The following is a 20,224-nucleotide window of genomic DNA, read 5'->3' on the forward strand; positions in this document are numbered from 1 at the left end:
TGGAGAGACGGAATCTTGCTTTGTTGCCCAGGCTGGTCTCGAACTCCTGGGCACAAGCAATCCTCCCATCTCAGCCTCTCAAAGTGCCTGGTTTACAGGTGTGAGCTACAGTGCCTGGCCATAGTCAGGTTTTAATTGTTGCATTTACAATAACTAATACTGGATATTAGAAAAAAATTTCTTATACCAATCCAGGTCCTTCTTAATTTGGCCTAATCTGGCCCCAACCTGTTTCATCTCCTACCTCTGCCCACCAGATAATGTACTTCAAATAAATATCAGACCCTTTCCATGGCTTATCCCCACTTTCTCTTCTCCCTGAAAACATTGTTTATTTTTCAAGAAACCCAGAATTCACATGACATCGCTGAATTCTCCTTATCTCTATTATTGTACTTAGAAACTGGCTGGGGAAAAAAAAAAAAAAACTGATGGGGTATTTGTCTCTCTTGCTAGACAATAAGGAAGAATCATGTCTTATTATCTTTGTAATACCATTGCTTAGGATGACTCCAAAAATAGTTATCCTTTTCTTTTAATCTACTTTCCCTTTAACCATCTTGCCCTGTTCTAAAGCAAGACAGCATGGCAAAATGGTTAGGAGAACAGGTTTTCAAGACAGACAGAAGCAAGTTCATATCCCAAGTTTGCAACTACTAGTTTTGAAGCATGTAAAGAAATACTTAATGTTCTAAGCTTCAGTTTCTTTATTTATAAAACAGAGCTAATTACATCTATATTATATAAGGTTGCTTTGAGGCTAAAGTCAGACAACGGACACAAAATACTTAGCATAGTACCTGGCACAAGTTAGCCTTCAATGAATACTAGCTATTATTATCACTAATTTATTTTATTTGAAAAAATAAAACTTTAAAATGCACCAGGACTAAGTAACTCTAAAACACAAAATGATTGGGATCTACAGATTACCTGGCAAAAACTCTGTCATTGAAAGTGTCAGCAGGACCACTTCTTAGGCTGTCCCAGTTGGCAACCATTTCTTTCACCCATTCTACCCAGGTGTACAGACGAAGAATACCTGCATCTGCCATGGCTTCCACAAAGTTGGCATCTTCTACAGTGTCACCAGCATCAGCCAGAGCCAAACGCATTCCTGGAAGAAGAAAAAAAGTCAATGAATTAAAAATAGGGTTACTGTGTATCAATTGTGTCCTTTGTGTCCAGCTGGGTACATTGCAAAGGCCATATACAAATTAACAAATGCTTTAAAGGACTGTCCCAGATCAAAAACAAAAATTAAAATCACCAAAAGGTAGCATCCCTAACTGTGATGTTAAAATATTCGAACCATCTATATTGATTTGCATCTGCTTAGCACCATTATATGTTTCTTCTCAGGCATGTTGAGTTAATGAGATAAAGTGATCTTTAATAAGGCAGAGACAGAAAATGATAAACTGGGGATAGATATAGATATACATTTCTTTGTGGTTTTCTTAACATCTCAGCCTCATTTAGAGGTAGCATAATATATTTTAATGCATAAGAATACATACTGGTACCTTAAATGTACAAATGCATATGAATTTTTCTCAGTTTTAAAACTAGGTTCTTACAAGTTTACCACTAATAAGACTTTACTTTTTCAAATCTCACCTCTTAGTACTACCAAAATTTTCCTTTCTAAAATATTGGGGAAAAAAACCTAAAAAACTAAATGTTCATCAATTAAACCTTAGGACATCCCTATAATGGAACACTATATTGTTAAAAAAAAAAAAAAAAAAAAAAGAGGGAGCTCATTATGTAGTTCTTTCTGTCTTTAGCTTTGGTGTCCAATCAAAACATTCAAGTTCTACCCTTTACCTTTTTCACTTAACAATTCATATTTGTATACTAACCCATACATACACATATCTATGTCTATTTTTAATATCTATATATAAAATAAAAATCATAAACTCATACTTTTATCACCAAATCCAATACAACCCCATAGGGCTCATTCTAGCATTCTCTCTTTACTTATTTATAGCTTCTTTTTCTGATAGTGAGCTCTGTGAGGCAGAGGTTCTCATTATCTACCTGTTTACTTATTTATTCAATCCTAATATATACATAAAGTAGTTTCATAATTGCTTATAATATCTTGTAAGAAACAGACTAACTATAGTACTTGGATACAGTTCTTTCTGCCGTTGGCTTTGGTGTCCAGTCAAAATACTAAGAACACAAACTGCGTTAGCCATGATCAATAAAAAGAAGTACTTTGATGACCAATGACTAGTTATATAAGAAATTAATGGTTCCTTCAGCACAGTGCATTTCTTCTCTTGACAAAGTAATAATAAAATGTAACAGGACTGAGGTTGGCAAAAAAAAAAAATTCTGAAAAAAATGAATGTTCTCGGGTTCAAGACACCTTTAGGAATACCAAATACAGGCCAAGGCATGGTGGCTCATGCCTATAATCCCAGCACTTTGGAAGGCCAAGGCGGGTGGATCACTTGAGGCCAGGAGTTCAAGAATAGCCTAGCCAACATGGTGAAACCCCGTCTCTACTAAAAATAAAAAAATTAGCCAAGCATGCAGGCACATGCCTGTAATCCCAGCTACCTGAGTGGCTGAGGCACGAGAATCACTTGAACCCCAGAGATGGAGGTTGCAGTGAGACAAGACATGCCACTGCACTCCAGTCTGGGTGAGAGTGAGACTCTGTCTCAGTTTAAAAGAATGGAATATAAAATACAGAGGAAATACCTTGGAAAACTTCTACATACTCAACATCTTTACAAAACAAGTCTTGAATCTTAGCAACGATAGTGAGTTCATTAAAAGAAGACTCAAAGTAACTTCCGCTTGATTTGTTCCTGAAGACATCATGTCAGCAATTCTTATATTTTAAATATTATGTTGCTCATCCACAAAGGAAACATTAATATTTTTTAATTTTGTTAAAAAGCAAAACAGAAAGTAAAATTAAAATACCAATTTTAACTTGTCTTCTATAAGGAGAGCTGGACCCTATGGAACAGCAATAAGAAAAATGTTTACTCACCATCTGCTGAAAATTTGTCAATAGCTTGGGTCAAAGTGAGGAAGTTGCCTGTGGATTTTGACATCTGAAAGAGTCAGTGATCAAGCATTAATAATAGTAATTATAAATAAAATAAATCAAATCAACCAAATAAAATTAATTAGGTTAGTCATGACCAGATAAAAACAAAAAGGAATTTGAAATACTGAAAGGAAAAGATATATTACATTAATTTTAGAGAGGTCAAAACTGAAGTTCAGCCAATAAAGTGACTTGTTTGGGTTACTCAGCTATCAGTGACACAGCTAGAAGAGGACCTCCAGACTCAGACTCAGTCCACTGTGGTTTAGCCTATACTCTCTCCTGGTAATTGGGTTAGATATGTGTAATGACTCTATTATAACTCTGGAACACCAGCTGGTTACCTAAGAGAGAGCTTTACAGCAATTAGAATCATTCTGCAATGGAATGGACCAGCTCATGAGGTTGGAGTTAGAATTTTAGGAACCCTCCTATCATTAATTAGGGTCACAATAATTGGTTGTTCAAGTTGTGCTCTGCCTGAGGGCAACTCATCTGAAGAGGGGCTGCTCACAGCCTAGCAATCTTTATTGTTTCAAAATGCTGATGTCAAAAGGAAATGATGACTGTATCAGTTTTCTATTATACTACATGGCAATACATATCTTGTTCTAATAAAATCAATATAGTACAACAACGTTCAGACAGACCAAAGAAAATGTCATGTTCTAAGAGGAATAATATATACATTGTTCCTCTTTGACTTAAAGAAGAAACAAATTGAATAATCAAGTTCCTTGTTGATCTAACAAAATCTATTAAAATCGCCTGTGCTTCTAAACAGCAGTTTTTCAGTCTAATATACAGATCATCTTGAAGGAATTTTTTAAATTACCTTTCAATATTATGGCACAGGCTCAGTCTGATGTTACATAATGCAATTTATGTCATCTGCCATTTGTTTAAACCTACAACTATTTTCTTTCTTTATTTTTTTTCTTTCGAGACAGAGTTTCACTTTTGTCGCCCAGGCTGGAGTGCAATGGCGCATTCTCAGCTCACTGCAACCTCTGTCTCTCCGGTTCAAGTGGTTCTCCTGCCTCAGCCTCCCAAGCAGCTGGGATTACAGGTGCCCACCACCATATCTGGCCAATTTTTTTGTATTTTTGGTAGAGACACAGTTTCACTGTTGGCCAGGCTGGTCTCGAACTCCTAACCTGAGGTGACTCACCCACATTGGCCTCCCAAAGTGCTGGGATTACAGGCATGAGCCTCCATACCCGGCCCCCTACAACTTATTTTCATTATGACACAGACACTTACGACAACTAATACTGTCATTACTATTCAGTTGGTTACAGCAAAATTCATTGGTTGTAACAAATCCAATTTGTTACCATTTTTATTAATGAGAAATAAATAATACTGTAACTTTTTTTAAGTCAAGGAGGGGTGCCTTCTCTAATTTGCACAAAAGTATCATAGGGGCAAGTGAGGCGTCTGTCATGTTTGCAGAACTTCCTACTGAGGATATTGATTAATAAGATAAAGTCCTATGAAGTCTGTTTTAAAAAAACACACATGCATATTATTAACAGTAACAGTAGTGACAATAACAGTAGAAGCATAGAGAGGGCTACTATACGCTTAAGGAGCATTAAGTGACACCTAAAAATCCTACAGACTCCAAAATTCTATCTTTCTACTAATTTAGTGGACAGTCACGGTATAAAACAAACAGCACCAAACCATTTTCTCAAATTAGTAAGAAAAATAGCTCTTCCTGCCAGCGTGGATCCTGTGGAGGCCTGCTGGCAACAGGACTTCTAAAAGGAAATATGTCTGGAAGGCTGTGGTCCAAGGCCATTTTTGCTGGCTATACAGTAAGCAGGGTCTCTATAACACACAGCTCTTTGTAAAATTAAATGTGCTGGCCGGGAGCGGTGGCTCATGCCTGTAATCCCAGAACTTTAGGAGGCCAAGGTAGGCCGATCACGAGGTCAGGAGTTTGAGACCAGCCTGGCCAACATAGTGAAATTCCAACTCTACTAAAAATACAAAAAATTAGCCAGGTGTGGTGGCAGTCACCTGTAATCCTAGCTACTCAGGAGACTGAGGCAGAAGAATCACTTGAACCTGGGAGACGGGTAGAAGCAAGCCGAGATCACGCCACTGCACACCACCCTGGGCAACAGTGCGAGACTCCATCTCAAAAAACAAAAAAAAAAATTAAGGTATTTATACTCAAGATGAAACAATTCTATTTGGGAGAGATGTGCTTATGTATACAAAGCAAAGAACAATACAGCGACTCCTGGCGGCAAACCAAGCAAAACCAGAGTAATCTGGGGAAAGGTAACTCAAGCCCACAGGAACAGTAGCTTGGCTCATGACAAATTCCTATTGGACACAGAATCTGAGTGATGCTGTACCCCTCAAGGATTTAAACTAATGAAAAGTCAATAAATAAAGGTGAATTTGTTTAAAAAAAAAAAAAAAAAAAAAAAAAGCAAGTCAGGCTTGGTGGCTCACACCTATAATCCCTGCACTTTGGGAGGCCAAGGCAGGCAGATCACAAGGTCAGGAGTTTGAGACCAGCCTGGCCAACATGATGAAACTCTGTCTTTACTAAAAACACACAAAAAATTTATTGTCACCATTTGCCAATCTAAATACAAGTGTTATAAATAAGCAACTTTTCCCTATCTCTCCCTTCAATTAATACTACCTACTGCCCTTGCTCAATTTTAAAGATAAAAATTAATTTATGCTTAGTCCTAAATATGCTAATTAGAAGGTTTTTAACTCTGATTAATTCATATTATTTCTTATTTATTAATTTTTTTGGTAGCAGCTCACTATATAGTGAGGGCTCACTATATTGTCCAGGCTGGTCTTGAACTCCTGGACTCAAGTGATCCTCCCACCTTGGCATCCCAAAGCTCTGGGATTACAAGCATGAGTCACCATGCCCAGACACATTATTTCTTACACAAATAAAAAAAAAAAAAAAAAAAAAGAGTGCTATACCCTAAATCTGAAAAGCCTTCCACAGAATTTTAAACTTTCAAGATGCAATAAGCCTTACCTTCTCAGAATTCAGGAGGAGATGTCCATTTGCTCTCACAGCTCTAGGCCATTTGTCACTTCACAGGTAAATGTTTAAAGACAGAAAATAAGAGACAAAGAAAGATGATGGTTCAGGCTTAAAATTCTGAGGTAAAAGCTAATAGACTCATAAAGGTTTGCTAAGATACATTTTGTACAAGGATATATACTGTAGTCTTTTGTAATGGGAAATGAAAACAAACCAAAGGACTGGCTACACAAACTATGATATAGGTACACAAGCATGCAACTACTTAGGTGGGGCTACGCATACGGATATAAAAAGATCTGAAAAATAAGTGTGAAAACATGGAACAGTATAAACAATGTGGTTTCTTTGTATACATTAAAAAATAGATATAACTCGATTAAGACAGTTGCAGGTGAGCAAAATGAAAAAAGAAAAAGAAATTAAAAAAATTTTTAAAAAGCAAAAGAAATAAAATTTTAAAAATAAAAAAATAAAAAGAGTTATAGGATGCTGGTATATAAAAATCACAAGAGAACAATAGCATCATGATGAGTTTTGGGAAATAGAGCAGTGTGCAGGCAAGGGTGAAAGTTCACTTTTAACTTTTCGCCTTTATGTACTCTTTAAATTTTCAAACTATGTACATGTCATTCATTCATTCTAGCAATGAGATCATATGGGAGGTTGAGAGCAAGAGTTCTGGAGCCAATCTCTCTGCATTTCCATACTGTCATTTATTAGTGGGGTAGCTTTGGGTGATGATTTGTTCCTCTATTCCTCAGTACAATTCCCTGCCTATAGAAAATGAATATTAAAGATCCTCCTCGAAAAGCTGTAGTGAAAGGAACTAATAAAAGTGATTTAAAGTACCCGACATAAGCATTTGATGTTATTACTTATCTATAATTTTTAAAAACCTAATAAATGTGAAAAAAATTGATGCAAAGGGATGAAGACTCAACTTATTGGTAAAGAATACTTCTGGGATACCCAATTTGCCTGAAAATACATTTTAAACAATAGAGAAAAATACTAGGGATAGGTGTGATGGCTCACACCTGTAATCCGAGTACTTTGGGAGGCGGAGACAGGAGGATCATTTGAGTCCAGGAGTTTGAGGCCAGCCTAGGCAACAAAGTGAGACTTCATTTCTACAAAAAATAAAAAACTTAGCCAGGCATGGTGACATGTGGCTAATCTCAGCTACTCAGAAGGCTGAGATGTGAGGATCACTTGAGCCCATGAGGTCAAGGCTACAGTGAGACAAGATCATGCCACTGCACTTTAGCCCAAACAACAGAGCCAGACTCTGTCACAAAAATAAATAAATCAATTAAGTAAGTAATAATACTGGATGACAAGTAGTGTAAGAAGCACATTAAATTTATTTTATTCCTCTGGGCCAAGCACGGTGGCTCATGCCTGTAATCCCAGCACCTTGGGAGGCCGAGGCAGGCAGACCACCTGAGGTCAGGAGTTCGAGACCAGCCTGGCTAACGTGGTAAAATGCCGTCTCTACTAAAAATACAAAATTAGCCAGGCATAGTGGCACACGCCTGTAATCTCAGCTACTCGGGAAGCTGAGGCAGGAGAATCACTTGAACCTGGGATTCCATGCCACTGTACTCCAGCCTGGGCAACAAGAGCAAAAGTCTGTCTCAAAAAAAAAAAAAAAATTTATTTGTCTACTTCAAAATATTCCTTTTATTCTTTATTCTTATATTCTAAATACAAGAAGTCACAAGAGATTGTGTTGGTTTTATGAAATAAAACTGGAACAGACAGGTTTGTTTCCTCAGCTACTTGAGAGACTAGAGGGAAAAGTAGACACGTCTAGGTAAAGAGGGAAAAGGATAGAAGGATTACTCTGAAGAACAAACTCCAGTCAGAATGTTGCAACAACTAATGATAGAGCCTTGGGGCTCTCTGCTCTAAAGAGAAGGTTCTTTCCAATTCTAATGTTCTAGAATCATTCCTGTATCCAACAGGTCAAATGAATTACTAGCAGACCAGCAATGCACCTGAGATGATGTGCTTTGGTGCCTCGGGCAAGTATGTGGATTTCTGGGTATAACAGATAGGAGGTAACCTTTCTGCTTTAGTACATATTTAAGATAAGAAAAAGAATGTAAATGGCAAATCTATCTATAGGACACATTTAAGATAAGAAAAAGAACATAACTGGCAAATCTATCTCCTCCACAATAATTTCTTAGATATTTGAAGGCACAAGACAGCCCTATTGACAATCAACAAATTTAGTCCACACCAATTTTAGTATTCACCTTTGTTCCGGCCACATAGCCACGTGATTATAAAGGTAGTATGAAAGATGATTTGGAACGAGATCCTTGCCAGAGACTCGAAGATCAACAGGATACCAGAATTCAAACTCCTGCTTTAACTGATCTAATTTTTCCTTTGGGATCTGAGTCTTAGGAAATGGAGCCTCCTTGAAGAAAACATAATCCCAAACTTCCTTGGTCATCTGTTGCGGTCTGTATTAAAAATAAAACAAACTATTATATATATATATATATATATATATATATATATATGTAATTTCTTTGAAAGAATCAATACCCAAATCTGACCACGAATTAGGAATCTCTTTCTTAATGTAGTTACAGGAATAAATAAGGACAATAGCTTCCATAAGAATGAAGAGTAGATAATGATAATAAGGGGCTATTTATTAATTTTTCCCAGTTCAATAGTAAAAAACCAAAAACATTACAACTAAATTCTGCTAAATAAATTCTTATGAAAACATTTCAATATGTAAATCAAAGATTACAACTCTTACTAACAAATTATGCTCCTTTCCCTTATCTGTTTACCAACCTAATGCCCAGCGGAGACTCTGCCTGTCCATGCAAGTCACCCCCCTGCAACAGGTGTGCGACTGTGTAAAATGCCATGTAAATAGTGGAGTCAGAAAGTGATTCAATCAACCATTGCTCATCCCAAGGCAGGCGAGTGCCTGAAAAATAAAAAGCAATGCATGAGGAACTTAAGACACATTTCATCTACAGAATCCACATTTTTAAGAAAAAGGCTTTAGCATTTACAAAGATAACTTATTTAGGAAGCTCTTAAATTATTCTTGATTAATAAAAATAAAATAGTAGATAAAAGACAAAATGGTCCAGGCATGGAGGCTCATGCCTGTAATCCCAGCACTTTGGGAGGCTGAGGCAGGTGGAGTTCAAGACCAAAGTGGCCAACATGGTGAAACCCCATCTCTACTAAAAATACAAAAAAAAATTAGCCGAGCATCGTGGCAGGCACTTGTAATCCCAGCTACTCGGGAGGCTGAGGCAGGAGAATCACCTGAACCCAGGAGGAAGAGGTTGCAGTTAGCCAAGATCACACCACTGCACTCCAACCTGGGCAACAGAGTAAGACTCTGCCTCAAAAAAAAAAAAAAAAAAAAGACAAAATGATTGAAGCTTGGAGTCTCTCTATAAAAAAGTCACACCATAAAACCTATATAGATTAGAGAGGACATATTTCTACCACCAAGTAGATGATAGGGGACTACATCCTAGTTTTCCTGACCATCTAACCAAAACCTCTTGCTTTCAATTCAGAAAACAGTAGAGCTGAGGGGAGGGGAAACGTAAAAACGTATATTTTCTGTGTAACTGGCAAAGTTATCCAAACAGAAAAATTTAAAGTTTGTTTACCTAGACCATAAGTTCTTGAGCAAGCATGTTCTTGTAGCCAAGCTAAGGTGGCTTCAAAATTCCTCCTGGTCTCCTCACAGAATCTAGAAAAAGGCAAAAGACAAAGTATTTTTAACACTTCACTTCTTTGTTTCATGTCAACTTTATTGTTTCCAAATTTTTCATCTTCTTTTCCCTCCCTTTCTCCCATCTTACGTTTCCAGGCTCTTCAAGCACTGAGATGTCTGTTTCTTCCAGTTCTCTTCTCCATAATCCAAGTACCTGGGAGTGGACAAATTGATTTTTTTTTTAAGTCAAAGAGAAGCAAATTGATTAGGGGAATTATCTTGCTATAAGAGAGACTAACCACTGGTCACACAGAGCCACGACACATTCATCTGAAGACCTGGACATCACTTGTTTCTCTGGTTCCATATAAATAAGTGCATCTCCCTGAAGGAAGGTAAATAAAAACGTATTAGATACTAAGTCAAATCAATCTTCATTCCTCAAAGATGATAAAAATTTCTTCAAAAAAATGCTACACCACCAGTAGCTGAAACCCCTCATTTTCATTATGTCTTCCCCATCTTCCCCAGGTCAGTTACCTTCTACCTTTCTCTCTATATAACACTTGCTTTTAAAAAGGCATGAATTTTCCTCAAGAGGATCATTTTCTCCAGCTACAGATTATCTCGTTTCAGTGAAAAATAAAACAGTGAACAAAGAGGAAAAAAATACCCACAAAAGATGGTTAGCAGTTTTGAATCCTAAGGTTTGAAGGTTAGGCTTCCTATGACAGTTTTCTGAGTTTTTTTTTTGGCGGGGGTGGGGAGGGCACAGCCCTATGGAAGCTTTTTAATCCTTCTTATAAACTGCTTAAAAATAAAAAAGACACACAAAGACTAAACATAGAAAATCTTGTTACTGAAGATTTATAGTGCCATGAAAAATTTCCACTAGAAAACTGACCATGCTTTTGATTTTTTTACCAAACATAAATCTCTTTCAATGCTATTATGATCCTAAACATTTTAGGTTAGGATAATTTTTAAAAACAAAATTCAGCATTATTATTCATAAAATGATTCTATGTTCTGTTTTTAATGCAATTCTTCTCACTGACATTAAATAACTGGGATTTGGTTTAAAGATGGTAAATTAAAAACAGACATTTAACTCCCTCTCAAAATACCAATAAAAAGACAACAATGAGGGTTTTTTTTTTTCTTTTACAAGTGGCATGAACCTCCAAACGCAAAATGAATGAGAGAAGAAAAAATATTCACTGAATTTTGAAAACAAAAAAGTGACATGAATGAGAAATGTATTAGCAGAAATTAAAAAGCTATCTGAATCCTAAGACAACAATAGAAAAATCTGAGAAGCAATCCAGTTTGTACTCTAGTACCTCTAAGAGACTCAGAAATTGGTGGCATTAAATAGCTCTAAAAATAGAGATAAGGTGAGACTGAAAAGAAGAGCACCAACTAAAGTCATTTAAAGAAGTGGGTATCCTGGAAGTGGTGAAAAAATAAAATAGAGGTTAGAATCCCATATACTGCCCCTACCTATGCCAGAACAAACAAACAAAAAGGCTATTTCTCTGGAAAAGATTAAAAAAAAGTCTCTGAACTAGAGAGAAAGTTGAAGTAACACGGTAAAAACAAGGGAGTTAAGTGAAAGTCAGCATACCATGTTGGTACACATTCCCAGCTATCTTCTCCCATTCAACTCCCAAAATGCTCAGTTGCTTAGATCTTTTTTCTTTTTTCTTTCTTTCTTTCCTTTTTTTTTTTTTTTGAGACAGTGCTCTGTCACCCAGGCTGGAGTACAGTGGTGCCATATTGGCTCACTGCACCTCCCAGGTTCAAGCAATTCTCGTGCCTCAACCTCCCAAATAGCTGGAATTACAGGCAGGTGCCACCACAGCCAGAAAATTTTTGTATTTTTAGAAGAGACAGGGTTTCACTATGTTGGCTAGGCTAGTTTAAAACTCTTGACCTCAAGTGATCTGCCCACCTCAGCCTCCCAAAGTGCTGGGATTACAGGCGTAAGCCACCATGCCTGGCCACTTAGACCTTTTGAGCTAGAGATTGGAAGAATCCTCTGTGAGGAAATCTAACAAACCCAAATGCAAATACTAAAAAAAAAATTAACATCCGGGAGTCCCCAAGGCCCAAATGGCCCTTTCTAGATCTCCCCCAGTGAAGCCCAGTGACAAGTCCTACCCATATGCAAAAACAATCTTTTATATCCAAATATATTATATGTCAACAGCCTTCCTCCGAGAAATAAGATTAAGATGTCCCACCTATGAAAAAAGAATAGCATCCTACAACAAAGGACCAATCAGCCAGGCATGATAGCATATGCCTGTAGTCCCAGCTACTCAAGAAGCTGAGATGGGAAGATCACTTGAGCCCAAAGCCAGACCAGCCTAGGCAATATAGCAAGACCCCTATTTAAAAAGAAAATCAATCAGAAAACAAAAATCAATTATTGGACTGGCCCAAAATTAGTAATTGTTAAATCTGGGTGATAGGTATACAAGAATTTATCATACTACTCTCTATTTTCTTATACATTTGAAATTTTCCAAACAAAGATTCTTTAAAAATAAGTTCTTATAAATTTGTATGCATACACACACACAAATAGTAAATGAAAGCACATAGTAAACAAAAGCTCAAGAGGAAAACACTGAGGGACTGTCCCACAAAGAGGACTAGCAGGACTGCCAGGAGCTAAGAGGTTCAGTATCTGAATGACAGGAAATCAAAAAGGGAAAATAGAGAATAAGAAAAAAATAATCAAGAAAAAAGTCAAGAATTGTTCCCCAAATTGAAGAACACAAGTTTCCACATTGAAGGGGTCCACCAAGCACCCAGTAGAATGAATGAAAATTGACCTACACCAAGGCAAATCATGAAATTTCAGAACACTGGGAGAAAAAAAGATTGTACAAGGCTCCAAAGTCAGGAGAAACAAGTTACTTACAAAAACATCAGTCACTACCAGAAGAGTTTTCAACTCCTAATAGCATCAATGAACCAGGAGACAATGAGGTAATAATGTCCTCAAGTCTTTAAGGGAAATTATTTCCAATCCAGAATCCATACCCAGGCAATCGAATATAAAGATAGAAGACATATTTCAGACATGAAAAGTCACAACAATTTACCTTCCAGACACCCTTTCTCAGAAAAGCTCAGAGGCAGAGCTTCGCCAAAATGAGAAAGAATACAAGAAAGACGCAGACATGGGATCAAGGAAACAGGAGATCCAGCTCAAAAGAAGCAAAGGGGATTCTTAGTAATACTGGAGGAACATACAAGATAACATCTGTGCATCAGGACAGTAAGCAACAAGTTCAGACTAAAGCCAGAAAGCTCTGGAAGAGCTTTCTCTGAGACAGAACTGAAAGCGTACTGATGTGTTTGAACTGAGTGAGAGAATATACAGTTGGGAAAGAGTTGAGAAACAGAGTATTGATATTTTAAAATAAGAATTTTAAGGCCGGGGCATGGTGGCTCATGCCTGTAATCCCAGCACTCTGGGAGACCGAGGCGGGCAGATCACCTGAGGTCAGGAGCTCGAGACCAGCCTGACCAAAATGGAAAAACCCTGCCCCTACTAAAAATACAAAATTAGCTGGGCGTGGCAGTGCATACCTGTAATCCCAGCTACTGGGGAGGCTGAGGCAGGAGAATTGCTTGAACCCGGGAGGTGGAGGTTGTGGTGAGCCGAGATCACGCCATTGCACTCCAGCCTGGGCAACAAGAGTGAAACTCATCTCAAAAAAAAAAGTTAAGAATTTAAAAAAAAAAAAAAAAAAGGTGGGTGCAATGGCTAATGCCTGTAATCCCAACACTTTGAGAAGCTAAGGCAGGCAGATCACGAGGTCAGGGGTTCGAGACCAGCCTGACCAACATGGTGAAACCCTGTCTCCACTTAAAAATAGAAAAATTAGCCAGGCGTGATGGTGCGCACCTGTAATCCCAGCTACGTGGAAGGCCGAGGCAGGAGAATCGCTTAAACTGGGAGGCGGAGGTTGCGGTGAGCCGAGAGTGTGCCGTTGCACTCCAGCCTGGGCAACAGAGCAAGACTCCATCTCAAAAAAAAAAATAAAGAATAAAAAAAAATTAAACATAATTATTAATCCCAGGGAAAACCAAAAGCTGAAGATGAAAAATTATTGTACACTACATTATGGATGAGCCATGTCTCAAAAATGTAAATAATGACTATTGATCTAACATTAGTTATTGCTACAGTGTATGAAGAAGACAGCATATACAGCAGTATATACTGATAAATGTGGGACGTAAGAGAAAACAAAAAGTAGGGGGAAGAGCGTAACCTTGATCTTCCTCCTACTCCTTCTAAGAGGAGGTCATCAGTGGCTGATGCCTAACCCTGGGGGGGAAAAAAATCATACTACAAGCATTTAGATCAGTACTAAAATGGTTAAATGTCAACCTCTGCAAGGAAGAGAAATTTAAATTACAGAAAGGTAATGAGGAAATTTGCAGCTTTTTTATTTCAAAAAGCCTAACAGACTTATTGTCTCTGTATTATGGGTATACAAAGTTGTCAAAAATAAAAATGTAGGAGTTAACTCAGCTAATTAGAAGAGAGAGATAACAAAAATGGAGGATGAGAGGATGACAGTAAAAAACACCAAAGAAAGAAGGGGTTGTAACTACTACCAGTATCTACAATGGCCGCTGCCAGAAATATCATCCAAATTCTCTATATATGCTATGCACACATTGACTTTAGAACATGACCTTTAGCACCACTACAGATGGGATGTTCAAGTTAAATGAATTGCTAAATAGGTCTATTTTCTGCTGCAAAACTATATATCTTTATTACAGCCCCAGGTTCTACTACAGAACTCACTGCCAATAGCACTGTCAAGTCTATCAACTAACAGTTCTTCTAAAACAGCCTTCAGAGCATAGCCTATGACGTACAGTGTCAATCATCTTTTTCTGAATCGTCTTCTTTACATCTTGAACCTTCTGTCCTTTAAATCCATCCACCAACATGACCTAAAAGGATGAGAAGGGAGAAAAACACATATAAAACAATTAGAATCTGCCTTGAGTTTCTTTCCTAATTTTCCCTAATTAATTTGCTCTGCCCACAGAAATTTCTGTAGTATGAAATTTATCATATTGATAACGGTAATTTTTCATTTTGGTATAGCATGATAATATTTATAACACTTATCTTTCTGTCAGTAACTGAGATACCTAGTGTGAGCATGATTAGGAAGGAATACTCACTTCCACTTCTTCTTAAGTTTCCACGTGGACAGGCTTCAACTACACTAACTCGCCTCATTCCTGATGGTTTCAGAAAGAACTAAGCATATTCGGCTTCATCTAATTTAGGCTCCTCTTTGTAACCCCGCCTGCTGCAGGTGAGTATTCTTTGCCTGGCCATGTGATAAACCTTGCTCTTAGAAGGAGGCCTACTGTTTCACCTCTATCTTTTTCTCAGTAGGCCAATTACATTCTAGGGCAAAGTATTAGCTTATCCATTGTTGCCACCAATTAAGTCTCAATCCCCTTCCAGCTTTCTTAGGTAATAAAGCAGATATTTTCACCTTCATCTACATGACTCTTGTATTTCTCTCAAATTGTTCTATCTTAGGTAGAAAAGACAGGCATTCTTTTTTGACATTCTAAACCTCTAATGTACCAAAATAATTCAATATTTATTTAATCCAACATAACGAAGTTATATTTAATGAACATTATGGTGTAGTTAACAACACAAATCCGAATTAGCTGGTCATGCTGGTGCACGCCTGTAATCCAGCCACTCGAGAGGCTGAGGCAGCAGAATTGCTTGAACCCAGGAGGCAGAGGTCACAGTGAGATGAGACAGAGCCACTGTACTCTAGAATGGGCAACAGAACAAAACTCCGTCTCAAAAAAAAAAAAAAAGAACACAAATCTGGCCGGGTGCAGTGGCTCACACCTGTAATCCCGCACTTTGGGAGGCTGAGGTGGGCAGATCACTTGTCCGTGAGTCAGGAGTTCGAGACCAGTCTGACCAATAGGTTAAAACCCTATCTCTACTAAAAATCAAAAATTAGCTGGGTATGACCGCATGCGCCTGTAGTCCCAACTGTTCGGGAGTCTGAGGCAGGAGAATCTCTGGAACCCAGGAGGTGGAAGCTACAATGAGCTGAGATCGCGCCACTGCACTCCAGCCTGGGCAACAGAGTGAGACTCCATCACACACACACACACACACACACACACACACACACACACACACACACACACACACACACACACACACACACACACACACACACACACACACACACACACCAGGCTACCCTCCCAGTCCCCCTAACCACCCCCCACCCCACACACACGACCCAGGCTATCTAGTTTGAATCCCTGGCTAACTATCTGACTAATCTCGAAGAAATCAGTTAATCTCTTTGTGCCTCTGTTTCCTCATCTGTAAATTGGGGTAAGACTGCCTACACTTCAGAATGGGGTTATTTTCAGAATTATGTAAGCCAATATATAAGTGCTATATAAGTGTTGGCTTTTATCATCACTCAAAATATGTGTCACTTCAATAAAAGATATATAACCAATTCTTGGTTATCCAGAAAAATGAAGGAAAGCTGAAACTAAAAAACACACTTGTTGATGTCCTTAAAAGTCTTCATTTAAACCTGAAGCACCTAACAACTTGTTTAAATTTTTATGTTCTCTAGCCTAGCCTTCTTTCCATAGAAACATAAACCACATTAACATATGCACAATTGGGAGAAAAGAATGGTTCAGAACATGTTTGTTGAGCTCACCTGGCATTTAGTAGACATTAATAAATTAATGGACTGAATAAAAACTGCTTATCTAAAATATAAACTCCTTAACTAAAAGAGCAAAAGAAGGAACCAGGTGTTCTCCATTCAATAAACCTCTGAAGTTTACTGCATAACAATATGAACTAATTTGAAATATCATGTCAAGAAATTCACTCCATAGAGATCCCTAGAGGGCACAAAAAAGACAATTTCTGAAAATGCTTTTGGACAAAGGACATGAAAAAAAAAATAGAAATTTGGAAACAGGATACATTCTCATATTAAGCTCTTAAATCAATGTATAGGTGAAACTATGTTAAATTTTTCCACACTTTTTCTAATTAAGAAGAAAGCCACAGAGCATGGAGTAAATCAAATAAAAACAAAAAATTACTTACACCATCATAAAATCCTTTTAGATATAACTTCTCCTTTGCTTCTGCAAGTTTTTCTCGGTCATTCTGGCTCTGAATTTTCAACTCATCACAGATGGTTACGGCGGAAAGATTTCCAAAACCTGGGATTTCAATGACCGGCACCTGCAGCAAACAGCAATCAGGAACCTGTTCACACTGACTTAACACAGCCCTATGGGGCATAGTCCTTTTGCCTCTAATGTCCATTAAAGATATTTTGGATTTTATATGTCATTACGACACTGCCACACACTGAGTAATCACAGAGAGACTAACTTCCGGATGTAAATTTGTTCTCCTACTCTCCACAGGAACCATCCATACTCTGTGCACCAAACCCTCTTCCAATGCCCTGCCCCTACCACACACCCCTTTCCCAGCACTCTATCCTCTGCTGGCATATAATTATCTAAGTAATTCATGCTAAAACTAGCAAAATATATAAACCAGGGGCCCCCAATTACAGGGATGCAGACTGGTACCAGTCCATGGCATTAGGAACCAGGCCACACAGCAGAAGGTGAGCAACAGGTGAGCATCACCCCCTGAGCCATGCCTCCTGTCAGATCCTGGGTGACATTAGATTCTCATAGGAGCACAAACCCTAGTGTGAACTGTGCATGAAGGGATCTAGGTTGCACACTCCTTATTGAGAATCTAATGCCTGATGACGTAAGGTGGTACAGTTTCGTCTCGAAACCATTTCCCCACCACACCCTGCCAGTCCATAGAAAAACTGTCTTCCACAAAACCAGTCCCTGGCACCATAAGGTTGGGGACCACTGAAGTAAACAACTAGTTTCATGGATGGTTGTGCTTTTGGTTTACATTAATTCCTCTGGGTCCTTCATGAAATGAAAATCACTTGCTAGTAATTTAAAAGATTTTCTTCTACAGACACTAATATGAAAATTCAAGAAACATAAAACAGAGTTGCACAGGATTTTGTTAAAGTTATTATGGTTACAAATAAACATTCATGCATAATAGGGCAAAATTTTGTCTTTAGAAGCCAGGAAATTAATCACACTAGCAAAGCAAGCTACTATTGGTTATGTTAAAAAGCTATTTGTAGGCCAGGTGCAGTGGCTCAAGCCTATAATCCCAGCACTTTGGGAGGCCAAGGTGGGCAAATCACCTAAGGTCAGGAGTTCAAGACCAGCCTGGCCAACATGGTGAAATCCCATCTCTAGTAAAAATACAAAAATTAGCCAGGCGTGGTGGCAGGCACCTGTAATCCCAGCTACTAGGGAGGCTTGACGCAGAAGAATTGTTCAGAAGAACTGCTTGAACTGAGGAGGTGAAGGTTGCAGTAAGCCAAAAGCACACCATTGCACTCCAGCCTAGGCGAAAATAGTGAAACTCCATCTCAAACAAAAGTGCTATTTGTTCCAGAACTGCAGATGCCAGGTGGTAAGAAAATAATTGTTACTTTTTCTTTTGGTCTTATCTACAATAGCAGATATGAATGAAAAGTGAGTAAATACTTAAGCAAACTCTCTCTTATTTTCATACTCCATCAATTAATTTTGTTACAAGGAAAACATGTTAGCACTTCTTTTTCTCTGATAAAAAGATGGATGTGAATATTCTGAATTATCTACGTACTCACCGGCTCAAATGGCAAGACCATGTCATCTCTAATTCCATACTTTGCTCGTAAGGCCTACAAAAAAATTTGCAATTTAACACTAATGATCAACACTTTACTGGTAAAATCACTGAGAGAAGCAACCCCCAAACTTTCTTAAAACTATTTATTTGTTCTTCTCTCCATAGAGAGCAATTTTCTAATTTTACCAAATATTTTAAGAAGGGGTCTGTAACCTTCAAAAATGTAATAGCTTAAGTTATAATGAACAGCCTAAATGATGAAAATGTATAGCCAAAAGCAAAAATGTATAAAGACATACACATATCATTTTAACTGAGGTTCATATGCTAGATTTCAATGAAAATGTGAATATCAGAAAACTTTTTCAAAATTCTGTGAAACATAATTAAAATTCAAACCACAGGAAATATATAAACATCAAGAAACAGGTTAGAAGTAGCAGTTTAAAAATAAATGCTTAGCTTTTTAGCCTAGTCCCCCAGTGTAGTTCAGCAGTACCTGAGCAATGAGATGGGAGGAGGAAATACAAATATGAAACTCAGATACTTACTTGCTTTTTCTTCAAGTCTCTGAGGGCAGCATTATCATCAGGGGAGTCGGAAGGAACACTTGTAACCACACCAGTGCCTTATAAAACAAAGTGTGGAATTAATGACTAGAACCAAGATGTGATTACCAAAATATCTGTAGAAGTGCATAGACTCTTTACCTTTATCCTCCTTAATAGTTAGCATCGGGAGAACATAAATCACCTTATATGATGTTAAAGGTGCAGAAAGTGAGGCACCAAGAATTTCCTGCATAAGAAAAAAAATCAAGACAAAAGGTGAAGAAATTCATTGTGACCATTAAAATTAAAACTATGTTAATATTTTAAGCCCTGAGAAGCTAGTAATCAAAAATATATCGGAATAAATTCTAGAAGTATATTGTATAACATGATGACTATAGGAAATAACAATGTATTGTATACTTGAAACCAGCCCTGTAGATTTTTTTAAGAGACAGAGCCTTGCTATGTTGCCCAGGCTAGAGTGTAGTGGCTATTCACAGGCGCTATCACAGCATTCTACCGGCTCAAACTCCTGGGCTCAGGCAAGCCTCCTGAGGTCTCAGCCTCCCAAGTACCTGGCACTACAGGTGCACACCACTGCACCTGACTTAGATTTTAATTGTTCTCACCACAGAAAATATGTAAGGTATGAATTTGTTAATTGTCTTAATGTAGCCATTTCACAATGTACATATATGTCAAAACATGTTGTGTACCATAAATACAATTTCTATCAACTAAAAAATGAATATAGGCCGGGCGTGGTGGCTCCCATCTGTAATCCCAGCATGTTGGGAGGCCAAGGCCGGCGGATCACCTGCGGTCAGGAGCTCGAGACCAGCCTGGGCAACATGGTGAAACCCCGTCTCTATAAAAATACAAAAAATTAGCCAGGCATGGTGGCGGGCGTCTGTAATCCCAGGTACTCAGGAGGCTGAGGCAGGAGAATTGCTTGAACCCAGGAGGTGAAGGTTGCAGTGAGCTGAGATTGTGCCACTGCACTCCAGGCTGGGTAACAAAG

At 38.0% G+C, this 20,224-nt stretch overlaps 1 protein-coding gene across 4 annotated transcripts in view; it reads right to left on the reverse strand.

The window, feature by feature from the left end:
• The window catches only part of LARS1 (leucyl-tRNA synthetase 1), a 69,888-nt gene that overhangs the window by 19,508 nt on the left and 30,156 nt on the right, over positions 1-20,224 (reverse strand). For all 4 annotated transcript variants that reach the window (XM_017513228.1, XM_017513227.2, XM_017513229.1 and 1 more), the window contains 13 exons: positions 19,360-19,447; positions 19,201-19,277; positions 18,648-18,701; positions 17,018-17,158; positions 14,752-14,829; positions 10,137-10,222; positions 9,986-10,051; positions 9,791-9,873; positions 8,946-9,084; positions 8,387-8,599; positions 6,111-6,168; positions 3,023-3,086; positions 934-1,117 (listed from right to left, as the gene is read on the reverse strand). In XM_017513228.1, the coding sequence (XP_017368717.1) occupies positions 934-1,117; positions 3,023-3,086; positions 6,111-6,168; positions 8,387-8,599; positions 8,946-9,084; positions 9,791-9,873; positions 9,986-10,051; positions 10,137-10,222; positions 14,752-14,829; positions 17,018-17,158; positions 18,648-18,701; positions 19,201-19,277; positions 19,360-19,447 (1,331 nt within the window). The remainder of the gene's footprint in view (positions 1-933; positions 1,118-3,022; positions 3,087-6,110; positions 6,169-8,386; positions 8,600-8,945; positions 9,085-9,790; positions 9,874-9,985; positions 10,052-10,136; positions 10,223-14,751; positions 14,830-17,017; positions 17,159-18,647; positions 18,702-19,200; positions 19,278-19,359; positions 19,448-20,224) is intronic.

This window comes from Cebus imitator, unplaced genomic scaffold (assembly GCF_001604975.1).
Source record: "Cebus imitator isolate Cc_AM_T3 unplaced genomic scaffold, Cebus_imitator-1.0 Scaffold489, whole genome shotgun sequence".
Taxonomy (NCBI): Eukaryota; Metazoa; Chordata; class Mammalia; order Primates; family Cebidae; genus Cebus; species Cebus imitator.